Below are 19,123 nucleotides of genomic sequence, written 5' to 3' on the forward strand. Positions count from 1 at the left end.
GACGAAGTTCGCCCCAAAATAGCCCTAATGTTGCCTTAGAAAGGGGCGTTAATCTAACGAAACAAAACTTTTTTTAATTTGGGGTTAATAAATCTAAAAAGAATCAAATGCATATGTGGAAAATCAAATGTGGATTGATTGCAGCAGCAGAATTACAAAAATCTCTTTCAATGGACATAATGTTAGTTCAAAATGCATTATTGATATAATTAAAACAATTAATAAAAATAGTTTGTTTCTCCTAAGATTTTTTAAATTAGAATTTTTTTTTAATTGAACGATTGATGTCAAAGCAATTTTAACTCAATCATTATGTTGTTTAAGAATTCTTTTCGGGTGGTTACTTTTAGTTTAGTTTAGTTCAGTTATATTAACGTCCCTTTTTAAAGCAACACTAGGGCTATTTTGGGACGGATCTCGTCATTTTGAACTGCGATCAGATGATGATGACGACACCTGAACTGGCACACCCATCTACAAATTTAAACACCACACCAGTGAGAGAACGTTTGGCCCTTACGTATTTTAAGTGCACCAGACCCGCTTACACGACGGTTCTTCGGTGAAATCGGGTCTCGAACCTGAAGCCTCTGAAGCCGCGACCTTACCACCAGGCCACCGCGGCCTGTGGTTACTTTTAGAGAGGCAAAATTATATTTATTTAAAATCTTCACCACTAAAAATTATTTTGCTTATTTTATACTATTACAGTACATATAAAATGAAAATGATTTCAAATTCAAAATTTAGCTGGAAATCTATTCATATTAATTTATCAACTGTGAAAAATCCAGTAGAGTCAATAAAATACATTCCAGCTTTTTTTTTTCTTTCACCTGAAAAAATGATTTGCGAACTATTTGGCTTTATAAGTAATTTTATTCAAATTTCTCCTTTTTTTTTTTTTACATTTTATAAATATTTTTCATGATAAGTTTTTGAAATCGTCGAAATGTAATATTATTTCACTAGGATATCGTTATAAATTTTCGTTCTATTAAGAAATATTTTAGTCTATATTCTTAAGCACAGACTTAAAATCCGTTCATTAAATGCAGATGAAAATTTAGCAGAAAATGAAAATCTAAAATAATACACACAAATAAGTACATTTCTATGCTTTAATATTTTTATGCAAAGGGCAGGAAAATGAAGCTATTAAACTTTTTTTAAAATTGTGTGATACAGATTAATATTAAGAATACATAATAATAATAGCGCATTGTGCAACATATATGAATGCTATGAATCAATCAAACACTGGGTTGAAGTTTGGAAAATAATATTTCTTTGACAGAATTCATATGATACATGGGAATAACGTACGAAAGATTTTTCGCATTGCATAATAACAATTTTTATATCCATTTCAAGGGTTCATTCTCTATCAAATATGAATAAAAATCTTGTATGAAACAGTCACAATTCCCCTCTCCTATCCTATGTCTTGTCTTTCAGACTTTTGCAAACGATTTATTTATTTCTGAAAAAAAAATACCTCATTGGTTTTTATGAGTAGAAAAAACCGGCAAACACGCTGTGTGATATATTCTTGACTCCTGTTCCTAGATGCATAATGCATGAGGATTGGCCTTTGCTTATAAGCATGTAAGAAATATTTTGCTACTCTTTTTAATGCGTAAAGGGCAGAATAATGTAGCTGATTCTTTAAATTGAAAGAGAGAATATCTTGTCAAGCTGTGAAAATTGACGTTAGCTTTGAACATTCTCATGATAGTTTGAATGGCTCTATGTGTTTTCTTTTATTTTTGTTCCTTAAGCATTTTCCATTTCAATATTTGAAATGATACTTTCTCTTATCATATTGTGTGAATGGTGTTTTAGTTATTTTCTAAACCCAAAAACGGACCATGGCTAAAAATAAATATTTGTAAAAGTTATTATAATAAGATATTAAAATCAGTAGTCGGAATATCTATTATTTTGGAAAAAGCAGAACAACACTGCTTGTTGAAAATGACTAATATTTTAAAAACATATATGCTTGCTTTCCATTGTTAAAGTTTTTATATATATTCATTTTGACGTTCGTGTTCATCATTTTTTCGTTTTATTTTTATACTTTTAGACATTTTTATTTTTTCTCCTTATATAAAAATAATAAACAATTTTTTTTTTCATTTACGACCTTATTCGATTACCAGTTTAATTGATACAGAGAAGCTACATGTTTTAAATCATCTCATTTGAAGCTACAAAAAATATCAACAAACAGAGATAGCTGATATAGATCATCTGCAACAAAACAGTAAATCATCTCTAATATTCAGTCAAGACTTCCTTTTCCTTTCTGAAGCATTTTAGCCATTTAAAATAGCCACGTCACACTGAAAACTGATACAAGATTTGTGACTCGTTTATGGAACAGAAGAAAATATTTCTTTTATTTTTTTTCCAAAAATCGGTTAAAAGCTATCTTTTTTAACTCATTGCTATCAATATGAAAGTGTTTTAATAATTCATTACAATTCAAGGGACGTATTATTTTAGTATTATCTTGAACTCAAGCGAGAAAGTGGATGTCATTTGAATTTCAATAAGAATTTAAAGTACGTCGATATAAAGTTTATTTTATTGAAATCAACTTTCCCAAACCTCCGTCTCACTTTTAAAGTCAGTTTTTAAAAGTTTTAAATAACTGATCCGCCCTCAGAGCAGTACAACTGTTTAAGGGATAGCATTTGGGAACTGAATAGTCAAGAGTTCGAAACATGATCTTGATCCTTCGAGTGCTTCCCACCATTATGGGATTAGGAATTTGAGAAGGAAGATGCAGAGTTTTCATTATTCGAATTGTACGTGAAAATGACGGCGATCTTCCCCAAGTCCGCAAATAGCTTTAAAAAAGCCACATAGTTATAGATAATCAAATTAATAACAAAAATAATAAATGAAAATTAGGAAAATATTTTTAAATTAGCACCGAATAGGACATTTTTTTCGACACGTCTTTTTTTCTGTCTCGTTTAAATTAAGCAAAATAGTACTCTTTGCTTTTGAAGAAGAATAGATGCTGGAGTCAGTTTCCACCGTCTCATTTTAGTTTTAAAGTTTTAGTTTAAACCCGCAGACAAAATGGTGGTGTCCAAGATTTGTTTACTAAACTAATTTTTAAATAGCCAAGTTAGGCAGAGATAGATTTCCTTTGCATTATTATTATTAAAAAAAATTTTTAACTCGAAAACCGTTTTATGTATTCCTGATTTTTAAACATTGATTCAAAACTTGACTAATTGATTTTTGAAGTCGATAAAAATTTTAACTCTCTGTTAAAAGTGACTGCCTTCATTTTTCTAATTGAATTTATACTTTACTTGCTAATAACAGTATTTAATTAAGTTCTGCATCCTCCTACAAACAGTGGTTATAACTTACTGAAAAATAATTGCTTTTTGAGGGTTTTAAATACCATTATTTTTCCAGAAATATAATTCCTCCAAAACAATATCAAATTTCTTTAACGTAACATTATTTAAATATAAAATTGTAGATGATAGAAAAGTCTTGTGCATTATAATATTTTATATAAAAAAAATCTTTTACATTAAAAATAAAATTGCAGACTGATTTTTAAAATTTTTAATCAACATTTTGTATTATAATAATTCTCACAAGAATCTTTTACAATCGAAATATATTAGTCTTATTTGGTGACGAACTGGTTCGCCGCAATGAATGCTGGCTAAAATTTTCATTTAAATATTTTATGTAATTTGGTCTATTAGCAATTTCTTCATAATTAGGTTTTAGATATTCTTTATTTTCTTCATTTAAAATTAGTTTTTTAGATATTTTACCGTGTTTCTAGTGAAGGAGGTTGGCGGAGCTAGAACTCCGGGGCTCTTCAGATGCTTAGTCTTCATCGTCGTTTAATTTTTTGCAACTTCCAGTAAAGTTTGAACTTTATATTGAAGCGAAAGTGGTTAATTTCAATTAATGCATAAAGTTTTTTTTCCAAAGCCAAACATGCCTTTTTAAAATAAGAATACAAAAATCAGAATCGTTCAGCATCAAAGACTTATGTGGGTTACAGAAAATATCTCAATGAATTATTCGATAAAAATTTCTCTAATTCATCCGAAAATGTAGCTTATAGTTTTTCTTTCAAAATGATTTAAATGGCCTGAATAATAATACTTTATTTTGTCCCAGCCTATAAAAGTACTTCTGAAAAAATTATCATCCAAATATCATGCAGTCCTTTAGTCCAAAGAAATCATATTCCTGCCCGGTTTTCCTTCCTCATTTTAGCAGGAAATTACCTTGATAAATGAAACTTAGAAATAATCTGACAACAGAAATACTATGATGTAACAGCATTGCGCACATGTTATTTTTAAACCTTTTAGCAGCTTTTCATCCTATATCCTTTTAAAAAAATGTTTACAAAATTTCAGTTCACCCTACTCGACATCATGCATTTATAAATTATGTTTGCCTTAAATACTATTGAATTATTGTGTTAATAATATAGATATTTTAATAGTTTACAGAAATATTTCATTCGCGTTTTTCTTTATAGAATCTTTTCATTCAATTTATTTCATTTCTTGCAGATACTTACTAAAAAATGCACCCTTCTAGATTTTGATTTCAGTAAAAGTTAACTTAATATTTTGATTTAAGCTTTCATAAACTTGATTGGGACACATTCATAAAAGCTAATTTTATCCTTGCACGTGTCATATGCTAGATCAAGTCAGATTTGATATTTATTTTGTGCGAAATAAATTGTTTTTGAATTGGAAAATCTGCTTAAAATATTTTTAAAAATTAATTGAAAACAATTTATAAGTTAAAAATGGATATCATTGAAAAGATAATTTTTAGTATTTTAAAATGATATAAAATTCTTTTTTGTACTGCAATGTTTGTTACTCATGTTACTGAAGAAAAGCGAAACATCTTCGTGTAATTTTAATTAATTAAAAAATTTTTAAAAAATTGCTTTGAGATCCACATTTTTGGTCACCAAAGTGCATATGTCTCGATTGGGTAGTTCTAGATCAGACAGTTTAGCCTGTAGAGCGCCAATGCGCGCGCACACATTCATCTTTATTATAAACAAAGGTGCATAGTTTTCAAGACTTCTAACTCTAAATATGTTTTTATTTCCTGGTGTACGACATTCGCACTGCGCATTTTTCAGTAGCTGATTCGTTATGTGATAATTTTGAACTTCACTATTATTTTTCATTATAAGTACTTCAGATTTTGCTCACAAATACAGAAATGTAAATGAAATTTTAATGAAGGTTTTGTGTCGAATAATTAGATAGTAAATATTTCTTCAGTAAACACCAGGAAAATAATTTCATCCCTTTCAGCGCTGATTAGATTCGCTGGTATTTCAATAGACAAAAGACTAACGCTAGCAGATGTCCATTCATTTTGACATCTAAGTCACATGATAAACGTTATCTTGCGTGTCATCTGACATCTCATAAATGTTGTCCTATTTTGAGGTGTTGTTGTCGCACTCACTTTTCTTCCTGTGTGAAATGCAATGGATTCCTGCATTAAATGAATCCTGCATATTTGATGAGTGTCAGGTAAGAGTGGATTGATTGATTTCCGTACAGTTGTTTTTAATTTCGATTCATCTTTAATACCGAAATTCGAAACGAAATATAAAGGTCCCAAAAATGTTGAACGAACTATATATGGATATCAAAAATGTCAAAGAATCCTTTCATCCAATTCTTTATGATTCTTGATTGAATTTTTAATTGCAATGTTCTCATACTTTCTTCATCTTATTTATTGATTTCTTGTATTTATTTGATTTCTCTCTTTTTCTTTTCAATGCTGCTCAGTTAACACAAAGCAGTTGAGACAATGGTAAGTAGGAGCTGGATCTTTTCTTTTTTTTTTTTTTGAAATACCTGATTTATTTATTTGTGTATAAGGCGATTGTATGTTCCTAAAATTTAAGGCAGTCTCCATCTCTGTGTCTCTCGAATGAAATTAAATGATCCTGAATGAATTTAGTCACTTATTTTAAAATGAAAAAAAAAATAATATTGCAATTTCCCAAGCTAGTTTAATTTAGTTATATTAACGTCTCGTTTTTAGAGCAACATTGGGGTATTATGGGATGGACCTCGAAATTTAGAACCACGGTCAGATGACGATGACGACATTTGCGCTGGCATCCTCTTCTCCAAGCTTTTACACCACACCAGCGGAGTGGGCACGTTTGAACCCGACGGATTTAGAGTGCACCAGACTCTCTCACACGGTGGTTCTTCAGTGAAATCAGATCTCGAACTTGAAACCCTCCTGTTCTGAAGCCGAGATCTTACCACCAGGCCACCGCGGCCCAATATAATTTCCCAAACATATTTTAAAAACAAGATTTAGCGTTCGTGCATGGAATTTCAGGACAGTCATAGCATGATGCACCAGACTAGAAGTAAAACACACACAATGCAGAAAGATATTAAAATTTAACTGTGGAATAATTAATAGCATCAGGAAGCCTTGTGGGTACCCCTCCTCGATGCAAAAAAATACTCGAAAGAAAGAGTGATTCATTGCGTGATCCATGAATACGTTGCAAAAGATGATTTTTCTAACAAATCCGCGAAAAGATGAAGATTCGTCTCTGGCGGATGATCACGAGTTTGTGATCCGCCCCTTGTGAACGCGGGTCTGGACGCTTTGCATTTGTTGAAGTCAAAGCTATCCTCCCGCTTGGTGTGATGTAAAAGTTCGAAGAGGGTACGCCAACGCAAGTGACATTTTCGTCATTTAGCGTATTTTCTCCCCAGTTATTTCTAGTTAAAGCTTCAAATAAGGATGGTTTACCTGATGAATCGACCCATTTGTATCATTCATCCAAATCTCTATATTGCTCAAAATGGGGGGGGGGGCACTATGATCAACTTTATATGATATTTTTAACAGCATTTTATCAAATTTAAAACTTTTTTTTTCTTTAGTGTATTTTCCTTCTGAATCGATTATTATCGTCTCTCGTTCATCAGACAAATTCACTGTCAAGAAGGAAGATAAATGTACAAAATCAGTATTATTCCTCATTTCGTTTTCTTAGTTTTATTTTATACTATCGTGGTTTTGATTTCATTGACAATCATCATGTCACGGATGGCACCCTATGATTTCTACTAATATTGTGTTTTTTTTTAACTACAAGCTTTTTAATTGCTCTATGTTCTTTTTTTTAGGTACAAAGATTTTATTCAAGATTGCCCTTCCGGGTACATGACCAAAGAAGTAAGAGCTTTGTTTGCATTTACTTTCAATTTGCAATACCCATCACAAATTATGCTCCGTGCTGGAGCATAATTTATATGGTGCTGTTTAGTTTAGTGCTGGACAGTGCTGTCCAGCACTGTAAACAGTGCTGGACATTTTATGTCTCGAACATACGTGTATGTTTGGGACAGTGCGGGATGTTTGCTTCGCAACCAAGTTTGAAACGAACTGAGGATGAATATTCTTTAAGGGGACAGTGGACCTTGAAATAAGCAAAAATGGAAAAAAAAATGCAATTTTATTTTCATCGTTTTATCATCAAAATATGTTTATATTCAACTAAAATAGTGTTATAAAATGTATTGTGCAATAAAATAAATATTTGAAGGGTTACGAGAGAAATAAGGCACATCTCAATGACTTTTCTCAAAAATGATATTGTAATTAGATTTAAATATCTCTAAAATATACCGGGTGTCTTCATTTTTGAAGAAATTAAATGAAATTAATAATAAAGATTTTGGTCAAACATAAAAGAAAATGGGGCATGCATTTTATGTTTCGAGTTTTTTTTAGCTCGTTAAAAGTCCATTTTAGTTCAGAAAAACATAAAATTCCTAAGAAAGTTCAGTCAGTGTGCATAAAAATATTTCTAAAAAAATGAGCATTGAATTGGAATTACAAAACCATACGTAGTTTTGCTCCAAATAAATTTACATTGGTTAGTAAGAAAATAAATAATAGAAAAAACTAAAAATGAAATCGTCTGGAATATTTTGAAAATTTTTAAAAATTGTGCATTTTTTTAAATTTTTAAAAATAATATATTTTATTTTAAAATGTTTTTTAAGAAATGTGACGTATTTATATTTTCAAACATATGTATAAAAAATTTCATAACCCTAACTGAACAATTCCTAAAAATGTCTCATAGAATCCACTATCTCCTTAACAAAAACTTCCATCAGTATTAGGAAACTAACGTTTTTATACATAGTTTTTAATGCGAAGTTCACATCTCCTTTCTACTGCTCTATCCAACACTCGCTGCCTAACATCTTCCATTTTTCACTCAATCTTATGTTTCCATTTACCTATATCCAGCTTACCTTTATATTTCCATCAAGGGCATTCATCTCATGTCTCAAGAGAATTCGAACACCACGTGCTTCTCTTCTTCAGCACGGACAAATGAGAATCTTTTATTATGGGCAGAGTCGCTTCTTAAAATTATTATCGGAATTCGTCAGTATGCATATTTTATTACATACAGTGCGCGCACATCGGGTCACGGTAGCCCTGGTAAGCCTGGTGGTAAGGTCCCGAGTTCGGAATGGAGGGTTTTCAGGTTCGAGGCCCGATTCCACCGAAGGACCGCCGTGTAAGCGGCTCGGGCACACATTTAATTCGTCGGGGCCGAATACCCTCCCGCTGGTGTGGTGTGGACGTTTGGAGAGGGCTGCCAGCTCACGTGTCGTACTCATTATCTGACTTTGGTTTAAAATTACCAAGTCAGTTACACAATAACCCTACTGTTGCTTTAAAAACGGGACATGAGTGTAACCAAACCAACTCAATACGCGCATTATTCGACAGGGAATAGCTATACTATAAATAGTTCAAAATTTGTATGTCTGGAAAGCGGTTTTGAGGAAACCAAAATTCTATGCATTTTGTTGTCAAGAATAGGATTTCTGATAATCTTTTCTCTTTGGATGAATAAAATTTCATGATTTTGAATACATCCGAAATACAATTTTGCACATTCCCAAGTGAAAAAATATGTATGAAAACTAAAGAATAAATGATAATAAAAAAGAAAAGGCATTTGAAATAGGGATTTGGCAAGTTTCAGTTAAATATTCGAAACCAAAATAAGTTGTTTCTTTGCAAAAAAAAAAAAAAAAAAAAATCCAGCCAAGTATTTTTCTGAATTGCCCAGTTTAATTTGAAATCCGTAAAGTTTAAGAAAACCTTATAATAAACTAATCAAAAACTTCAAAAGTGATAGAAAATAATATTTTTTCGGATATACTTTTATGACATAAAAATATCATAACATGTTACTTGTCAGTGACACTAAGGCGCAAACGCTTTCAGAAGATCTATAGCCAGTTAATAAAGAGATACTGTTCACATTCTTGCGGTCTTTAGACCGATCCAAAGATTTATGTGGTTTGAATCCGAAGAGCATTCTGGATACTCATTGGAATCCAGTTTGACGAACTTAAATCAAATGCCAGAAAGAAAAAGGAAAGAATGACGTATTTTTTTCTATTAACCCCATCCGAAAATCTATTACCTTTTTTCATTACTTCGTTCGTTCGGTAGACACAGATTGAATTTTAAAAGCACCTTGTGCGAGAGGTGGACAAGAAATCAATGGCAGAACATCTCCGGAAAGCTAATGAGGTCTTGATCTTTTTGCGTGGGGTGGGGGTCAGAAATAGTAGTTACAGAAAATTTACATTTGAGAAAAGTGGTGCAGGAAGAACGAATAAATATTCATTCACTGTATTCTTCGAGGAATTTTAAAATGCTAAATCTAAAGCAGACTTGACATTTGAAATATATTAGTAGATTTTGTGACAGAGTAAAGTTCCACTGAATTTCGGCATGAAGACTGTGAAATAGTTTAACTGGGCTTGACATAGGAAATATTTCACAATAAAAAAGCAAAAATATCTTTCTTAAATTTTTATTACAAATTACAATTTATTTCAATCAATGATAATATATAATTTTAAAGACAATAATACTAGAAATGCGAGGAAAGTTTTAAGGAAATAGTACTTCGAAATACACAATATCAGCGTAAAAAATGTATTGTATTTATATAGTAATAATATTTTGTTTAAAAGTGACACATATTTGAAGAAAAGGCTTTAAAATTCTCAAAATTAAAAGAAAAAAAATATTTACAAGAAAATTAATAGTATCCTACAGTAAATAAAAAATATAACTTTATTTGTAGAAAAGTATTCAATAATAAAAGTATTTTTTTTTTGCAATCATCTAAGCAAAAACATGTTTTTAAATTAATTTCCTTTAAATTAAATACAAAAAGATATGTTTTTAAGAAATACGTAGTGCATATATTTCCTAAAAGCTTTCACCGAAAAATTTGGCATAAATCAGGTTTAGGTCACATGAAACTGCATTTAAAAGAAAAAAGTGCTAAAAGTACCTCTCATATTTGTTTATACCTGGATCTTTTTTGACCAAACTCACCTCTTGGACCTATTCAAGAACATCGCGTCTGACTATTTATTAAAAACAGTCCGACGTCGAAGAAGGGCCGATGCTTATTCGAGCTCTGTTATTCCATGCATTTGTAGCTTAGAATTTGTTTTCTTTGCCATAAAGGTGTCATTCTTTCTTTGCAGGAGTTTAAGCACATTTACGGACATTTCTTCCCGACGGGAGACCCGACGCGTTTCGTAGATTACGTATTTAACGTCTTCGACATCGATAAGGTGAGTGTGCGTCGTTTATACTTTTTCGAGTTCGGGGATCAATCATTTCTCGAAGTGGCTTTTAATTCTAAACTGTCTTACGGCATTCTATGACATCCCGGCTTTTATCTTCCTGCAAGAAATGTAACGGTTTCCCAAATCAGCGTGCTTATTGGAAAAGGGTGTTGGAACCGGAATGTTCAAAGTTCGGAGCCCGATTTTATCAAACATCCACAATCAAATGTCATCATATATATCTGGACCTGATAATAACTAAATCGAAAAAAAATTTCTCTGTTGGTGTGATGTAGAAGTGTGGAGATTAGAATGCTGCCTGAGGTGTTCTTCTTCATCTGATAACATTTCAACAAAGCCATCCGGAAATGGCCCTTGAGTTGCTTTAAATCGGAACTTGAATAACTTAATATTCAATTTAAAATCAGGGTGGCATGTCAACATGAATAAGTCTCTTCATCTCCTGTTGCCAGTCGATTGAAAATGAAAGCATTTTCAATAAATGTTTTTTATCCTCAGCGCAAGAATGTAATTCTTCAAAGAAAGATATGAGTGATGGCATTCTTTGCTTGGCCGTAGAGAACGGCGGCTGCAGTGAAGGAGATCAATGCCCCCTCTGACGCGACAAGAATGTGCTGAATAAAGTGTGATATTTCACTGCGTTTTCGTCTTGGTCATTCATCTTTCTGTTCTTTGTAAAGTAGCTACTATTCGCCCTACATAGCAGAAGGCAACAATTTTTTTGTAATTTGGAATTTTAAATTCTTAAATGGATTCCTTCCCATTCTATTCATCACACCACTACCCCCCCCCTCCAACGAAATTTCATAATATTTCGGTTTCTAGATACCTTCGGCTGGCATGTTTGACAATAAACACGCCATATTTTTTCAAAAGTTATATACTAAATTATAATCGCAAATATTTAGTGTGAAATAAATTAAATCTGTGTGAAATTTGAATGTCTGTCCCTATTTTCTTTGCAGAATGGTGTCATTACATTCAAAGAATTCATTCTTGCCATTTCCATCACAACGAGGGGCACAATAGAGGAGAAACTGAATTGTAAGTACCATTCAAACAAAACAAATATTGCTAGAGAAATTTATGATTGCATGGTTTTAGGATAATTTTGTGAATTAATTCACATGAAATTTTACATACAGTACACTCCCGAGTATTCAAACTAATGTGGAGGAAGGACTAGAAGGATAGCAATAGGCAAGATAGGCCGGAGTTCTATGAATTCATTTCTTTGTCCACCCATACCAGAAGATCAAAATTCACCAAACTCATTGTTTAAAAAAAAACTTACTGTTATAATAAGTATTTTCTCACTTCTTATTGAGTACTAAGCTCTCCATTTATCTCAATGTGAACATAGCAGCGGCTCGGTGAATCATAGAAGCAGTTTCCACTAACATGTCGAGTTAAAATAGAAGGCTTTGTACTGGTAGTTTATATACTGCACTGCACGTTTCAAAAATTTATTAGAGAAAAACTAAGTTAAAGGGTATAAACTGCTCACATCTTAACATAAATTCTGTAATGCCCAATTTAAATGCAGAAACAAAACAGTAATGTAAATCGTAGACCTAATTCTTAAGAAATTCAGCTCAAACTGATTTTATTTTTCGCTGATAAATGATTACACTGATATGAAAAGTTAACCCTAAGATAAGAGTCAAAACTTAAAGTTTTTAGGTTTTTAGATACCTTGCCTTCCTCATTTAATTACGATAAAAGGAAACTATGCTGGAGAGTACGGAAGTCGGATATTCGCGAACAGGACTCTCGGGAGTGTACTGCATTTTCAAATTCAGCATAATGGACTAATAAACAAAATTTAGAAAAAAAGGGTCTGTATGATTAAAATGACGCGAAATAATGCATCACCGATCAAATGTGGGCGAATAAAATGATGAAGTCAAATAGATGCCACCAGACTTCAAAAGTCCAAAAAGTACACTCATTATCTGCTGTATGCTGTCAGTGCCCATACAGAATTGCAAAACATTCATTTCAATTGCATATCGCTTTGATTATACCGCAGATTTTAACAGGAAAAAAAATTATTTCTGTATGTACAGGCTTCAAAAAACGATCTTTTTGTATTCTTCATAAAAGTTTCGAAACATCGGAGAATTGTTACCTAATACTTTTTCGCTGAAGCATAGAAATATATTCTACAAAAAAATCTTATCTTTTTAATTTTTGATTTTTCACCAAATTTTGTATTATGAAACTGTGCGGGCGAGAATTTCGAAAGTATTATTCGAGGAAAATATATTCACATCATTTTAATATTTAAAAAATTCATTCATCCTAGGTTTATTGGTCTTTCTTTATAATTTTCTATACTTCGAGTTACATTCATAATAGCTTGCATGCAAGCAAATATATTTAATATTTTTCCTGGAAAGAGTAGCAAAGAATAAGCAATTAAACGAAATAATTAAATATGCGTTCAATATTTTCTTAAATGAATCTTGAGACTCGTGATAAAAATCCAATAAGAACTAGAAATGTAAACAGCAGTTTCTAAAGAATGTGAAGAAAATACACAAATCTTTATTACATTTGTTTAGTAGAATTTGTGTTCAGAATACATTTGTGCAATAGAATAATCTTTTGTATATATACGTTAAATGCCAGCAGATCCTATTCACTCATCGAATTAAGATATACATAGGTAATTTTTTTTAAGGATTTTATGCTACACTTCATGCAGCTGCGTTGTATTTTTCCGTAAATGTATTCATATACATAAAGATGTTACGATATATCTGAATCTAATTTAAATCCTATTTAATTTCCTGATTTTTATCTTAAATCATCCCATCTTATTTTATTCTAACATTTCACTCTTATTTCCTGATTCAAATCCGACTTTTTTTTATTTAATTATTTTTAACGTGCTTTCTAAAAAATTACAAAAGGTGGTTACAATTTTCATGTTACAAGTAAAGGGATAAAATTTCCTCATGGCCACGGCATTTCTTCTAAAGATATCTGAGATTCCCTTTCCTGAATCAATACGTGTAAAGAAATCCCTATAAGAATGTCTCAGTAAATGCGCTGGTAGAAAAATCTTCTGAAACTTTCCTTTTGTGTCCCGATATGAACGGACTCGTTCCATCGTTATCATCATGTATAAATAATGTCCACCTGCGGAAAAATAAATCGAAATTTAATTCCAAATTTGTCTTTTGTCGGTCGCTCATCTGCAGAATAATATTACTTGGACAAACATACTAAAATAATTATAAAATGAATGAAATATCGCATGAAATTCCTTTTTTTATAAATAAATGCCTTTTTTTCTTTTCGAACTGGATCTCATGAACGGCGACCTCACAGCTCTATCTTCATCTTCAGCTAAGGGAAGAAATCCATCGCAGATTATTGAAGTGGTTGTTGATACGAAAATAATTCAAATGCTCGATGACAAATTGTATTCTGGTCATATGGAATTCATTTTATCTGAACTTTCCACGAAAGCTCGAGAAATTCACAGTAAACTCTTTAATAACAATCTCAAGGTTTTGAATCTGCGAAATTTGGCATGGAGGCCGAAAAATATGACAAGCATGATCTCGAAACATTTCATTTATTTATTGAATCCTCAATGGAAGATGGTAAAAGCGTCTTCAATGTCTGTGATCTATTTTACTTTTCTATCACTGTCAATAATCAAATAACTAACAATGAATACAACAATGGCGTTTGATATATGAACATATGTCAAATGAGGATGCATCTTCATATGAAAGTTGTCTGAGAGGTCAGAATAGCCTGATTGGTAGGGCGTTGGATTCGCATACCTTGAGTTGTGAATTCGAACTCCGATCACCTAAGACTCTCATGGTGGCTGGTGCACGTATAAATCTGTTTTAGTCATAAAGTCCTCCAATTCGAGACAATATTACTAGATTTGAGGTGATCGATTGTGGATGAGAATTACGATTTGTGGTTGAGTGAATGAAATGTATGAATGAACCCGTGAAAACGGCTATGACGCATGAGTAGGTAAGACGTACTGTTGGCCCTAGATGGTGCTACAGAAACATGAGACGCTAAAACACGGCTTAAAATCGTTAACTTCGTCAGCTGGCTTCTGAGTGACGAGTGCCATAAGCAACAGCAGTTTGTCTGATAATACCGCTACAAACTTAACTCCGTGCTGTATAAGATTCGCACGTTACAACAGAAGTCGATTGCGTTGTCGTTGGTTATATTTCCACTAAAGATCACCGTTGCTGTGTTTTAAATCTGCAGTCAGATAGAACATTAGTGCGGACAGAGTGTGAGCGAAGAATAGCATCTAATTTCTAATATCATCCTCCAGTCCAGCTTTTTTCTACAATTAGCAATTTTTCCCTAAAAGATCTCCTTCAAAGTTTCAAAATGGGGCTGACAAAACTATAGAGTTAATCCTAGAAATGTTTGATACACCAGCATACTATGCTTATAACGTTAGAGATAATGCTGATCTGAGCAGAAAGATGAGAAAAAGACACAAACAAATGGTGAGTTAATCATTATAAAAGGTTTCGTTACCGTGGATCACTCCTCCAGTGAATACTATTTCGTGAAAGAAATTTGAAAATTTATCATACATATAACAAAGAATGTTTTGAAGAGAAATTATACTCCGAATATAGAGAACTGAAATTTTTAAAGAAATTCGAGCGAAGTATGCTTCGTAGAATATAACAAATATTGCCATTTTTTTGCATGTAACAATATTTTTATAAATTTTTCCGCTTTTACTACTGACCTTTTTCCAAGCTAATAAAATTTAATTTAGATACTTAATATGTTACTGATTTTGATCAATTGATAACAAAAAAAATCAGTTCTAGAATCACCTTGTTTTTTTATTAGCTGATTCAACAAAAGCTTTCAAATTACCATGTTTGATACAGGAACATACCTTTAATACATTTAATGGTCAACGAAATCGAAAGAATAAAGGAAATGACAATGCATTCATAAAAATATCTTTATCAATTCGAAGTTTTTTCGCAAAGATCTGAAAGAAGATTTATATATAAAACGCAGAATTAAATTACTATTATATCAAAAATGATACTAATTCGACCCATTGTTTTCCTTGGATTACAAAAAAAAATGCCACATGTTTTAATATTGATTTCAAAACTCAATTTTTTACCAAAATTTTGGAAGTTGTCTCTTCTGACACCAAAATACAGTTCAGTATTCAGTTTAAAGCTTTCGTTTTTCAAAAAAATTCTTCATTTTAATTCTAAAACGTTTAAATTTTGAATTTTTTTCGAATCTTCTGTTGCTACAATTCAACTCTGCAAGTTGAAAGTATGCTTAACAGAAATGAAAAGAACTCTCCTTTGAATCTCTTCTTGTCAAACGTTTCATTTTTAGAAACCATGTGAATTAGACATCAGAAATATTCTGTCTGCTGAAAACAGTTCTATCATTTCTGTCAAAACAAGGATTTGGAATCTGCTTTGAAAACGGAAACCAGCTGAGCAGACTTTTTTAAGCTGATTTCAGGGAAATTGTATTCCCTGTTTCTGAATTCATGAACTTTTAGCAGCTTTCGTATCAGTATTTTGTCGAACGTTCAGTGAATTTGTATTCGAACGAAAATGTGCGAATAGAAGAAAAAGTGTTGATTTCTGAAGAAATAAAGGCCGAGATTATTTTTTTAAAGCGTTTTGCCAGAAGATTCTTATATTTGACATTTCTTTTTTTCATTAACGGTAACAATTCCATGTAAATATTATTTAATATGAATAGTTTTTAATAATTAATTTTTCAAAATGAAAATTCCACCCGAAAAAAAAGGCTTCATCAAAGTTTTCTCCTTATGAATATTTAACGATATAAACAGGCCCACGAATATTAAAATCATTATTGTTTGTTATTTGTATTATATTAAACTGCATTTAGCATCTCACAGAAAACGAATATTTTAACTATGAAAGACTGTATATCAAGAGGCTGTATTTGGAGTATCATTAAGAAGCGGGAAGTTTTATTTAAATTAAATGCGGATATTTCGAAAATTCGAACAAGAGAGGGTATTCCAAAGCCGACAATTGACTCATAAAATAACTCTAAGGGAACTTCCAATTAATGCTACAGAGTTTTAATAAACAATTGAAGCTTTTAAATCAGAATGACGCGATTAGCATACTCTTTGTTAGAAAGATCTCGCCGGAGCAGCATTTGAAACTCCTCCGCCGAGACAACTCTCTTCTCTTCCGCACTGGAATGCCGATGCATGAAGCCTAACGAATGTTTGTGAAAGAACAGGAAAATGAAAGTTATTTGCCGCTTGAATTACACTGAGAATAACATTTTGGCAGCAGTTTATCCTATCTTATTCTTAAGACTGACTTTTAGAATGATATTATAGGATCATATCAAAAATCAGTCGTCATCCTATGAATTGGATAAGAGAAAAAGGCGTCATTTGATTGCAGAAATGTTTGCCAAAAATTAGGACGTGCAAATAAGGATTTTTGAAAGATTGGAACAACATTTCACAGAATGCATTCTCACATCTAAGGGCCATTGCATTTGATATCATGAAGGCGAATTTCATCCAATGAGCTCTACCGATACATAATTCCAAAAATTAAAAAAAAAAAAACTATATTTTCAAAATAGAACCCGTAGCAGCTCCATTACTCTATCTTCCCTTTTAGATAATAGATGGCGATACCTGATTAGGTACCCATCCCATTGTCCACTGCGATTGTTATTGTTGTTATAAAAAGGTGATGAGATGCTATTCTGTAAGGTGCGCGCGTTAATGTCTTGTCTTTCGTGTTTTGTTTTTGCTTTGTGTGAAATGTGATCACTAAACAAATGTTCCCAAAAACATACGTCCTCTTCCTTCCACTGCACGGATTATAATGATCTTCATTCCACCACAAGCCCTTTTTTAAATGAATCCACTCTTCTGTGATCTGATGGTGAATTTTTCAATGCTTTCAATAGTTGTAGCCTCTATGTTCTCTTTGAAAGAAAAACTGGATGATAGAATTAAACAGCTCAACAGCCCTCCACTATTTTTACGATATGCTCTACTCAGAACCTGGAACTGCGACTGAGAACGAAATCGATAATTATACGACTTTGAAACTGCGACGTAGAATTTAACGGGGTTTCTTCTTTCTTAACATTATTATTGAATGATAAATTTTTAAAATACGTAATTATATTTTATGCATACGTTTTGCGTGATTTGTGTGTGTGTGTGTGTGTGTGTGTGTGTCTGTGTCTGTGTGTGTGTGTGTGTGTGTGTGGATAATAAGCAATTTTTTCTTTCTTTATTTCGTAGTCGATCTTTTTCCAAATCCTGCAATATAATCATCATTATTATTTCTATTTCTATTCTTTTTTAATTTTTTATTATATTTTCAGTGTAAACATAGTAAGATTTTTAATGTTCTTCTGCACTATTAGTTGTACTATTTTCTTTTCTTTTTATAAGTTCACAACCTGAGATTGTTTTTGTTTTTTTTCACTTTCTCACAAGACCAATCTTACCCAAAGGATGTGAAACTAAAGCAAGTCAACGGCTATAAAATAGCAATAAATACAAGTTACACCTATCAAGAATGGGCAAAAGTAATTAACAAAATATGCATACAATAGAAAAGAATAAAGAAAATATAAAAATATATAAATAATATTTCTGATAATAATAAAAAGAAATAACAAATAAATATGTATATCAGAAAATAAGTTTAAGTTATAAGCACTTCTACAATTTATAAAAATGTATAGTAAAAAATTTCATGAGCGAATACAAAATTTATAAATCGCAGCTTATAAGGGCAAAGAATAACAAATACTAAGTTTCTACAAAAAAAAATCGAAATGTATAAAATAGTTGAAGAAATGGAAAAAACGATGCCGGTAATCCAATCACGCATGAAAAAAATTATGCGCGAAATAAAATTTAGAAAAGTGGGGGGGGGAGAATAAAAAAGAGGATCATGCGTGTCAAATCAAAAATGAAAATTGTGTATGCGTAATCATTAAAATAATCTGTTGCATACGGAATCAATGATTTTGAATATCTCCTCAACTGAACGAAGAGCCGTTTTATTAACGAATACAGTTTTAAACTATTTCTATTCAAAATTATCTGAAGATTCTTTTAAAATAAAATGTCGCCATGTAGGCGCTATCGAAAACATAATGTTCTGCATCCCTTAATTTCTGCAGAAAACTCATCTGTCAAAAAACGATTTTAAAACGCTTCAAATAATAAGAAACCAGACCACTTAAGAACCATATTAAAAATTTATTTTGAATTAAAACATTTACATTCATATGCTCAGTGAATTCTCTAACCCAATTTCGAACCATCATTTAACTAATACCTTCTATTATATTCATTTAAATTTTGA

The 19,123-nt window shown here is 31.6% G+C and overlaps 1 protein-coding gene across 1 annotated transcript in view; it reads left to right on the forward strand.

The window, feature by feature from the left end:
• Nucleotides 1-19,123, forward strand: part of LOC129981436 (uncharacterized) — an 86,624-nt gene that overhangs the window by 58,019 nt on the left and 9,482 nt on the right. Inside the window, exons 2-5 of the mRNA XM_056092279.1 lie at nt 5,838-5,862; nt 7,212-7,260; nt 10,629-10,718; nt 11,699-11,777. Of these exons, the coding sequence (XP_055948254.1) occupies nt 5,838-5,862; nt 7,212-7,260; nt 10,629-10,718; nt 11,699-11,777 (243 nt within the window). The remainder of the gene's footprint in view (nt 1-5,837; nt 5,863-7,211; nt 7,261-10,628; nt 10,719-11,698; nt 11,778-19,123) is intronic.

Source organism: Argiope bruennichi, chromosome 1 (genome assembly GCF_947563725.1).
Source record: "Argiope bruennichi chromosome 1, qqArgBrue1.1, whole genome shotgun sequence".
NCBI lineage: Eukaryota > Metazoa > Arthropoda > Arachnida > Araneae > Araneidae > Argiope > Argiope bruennichi.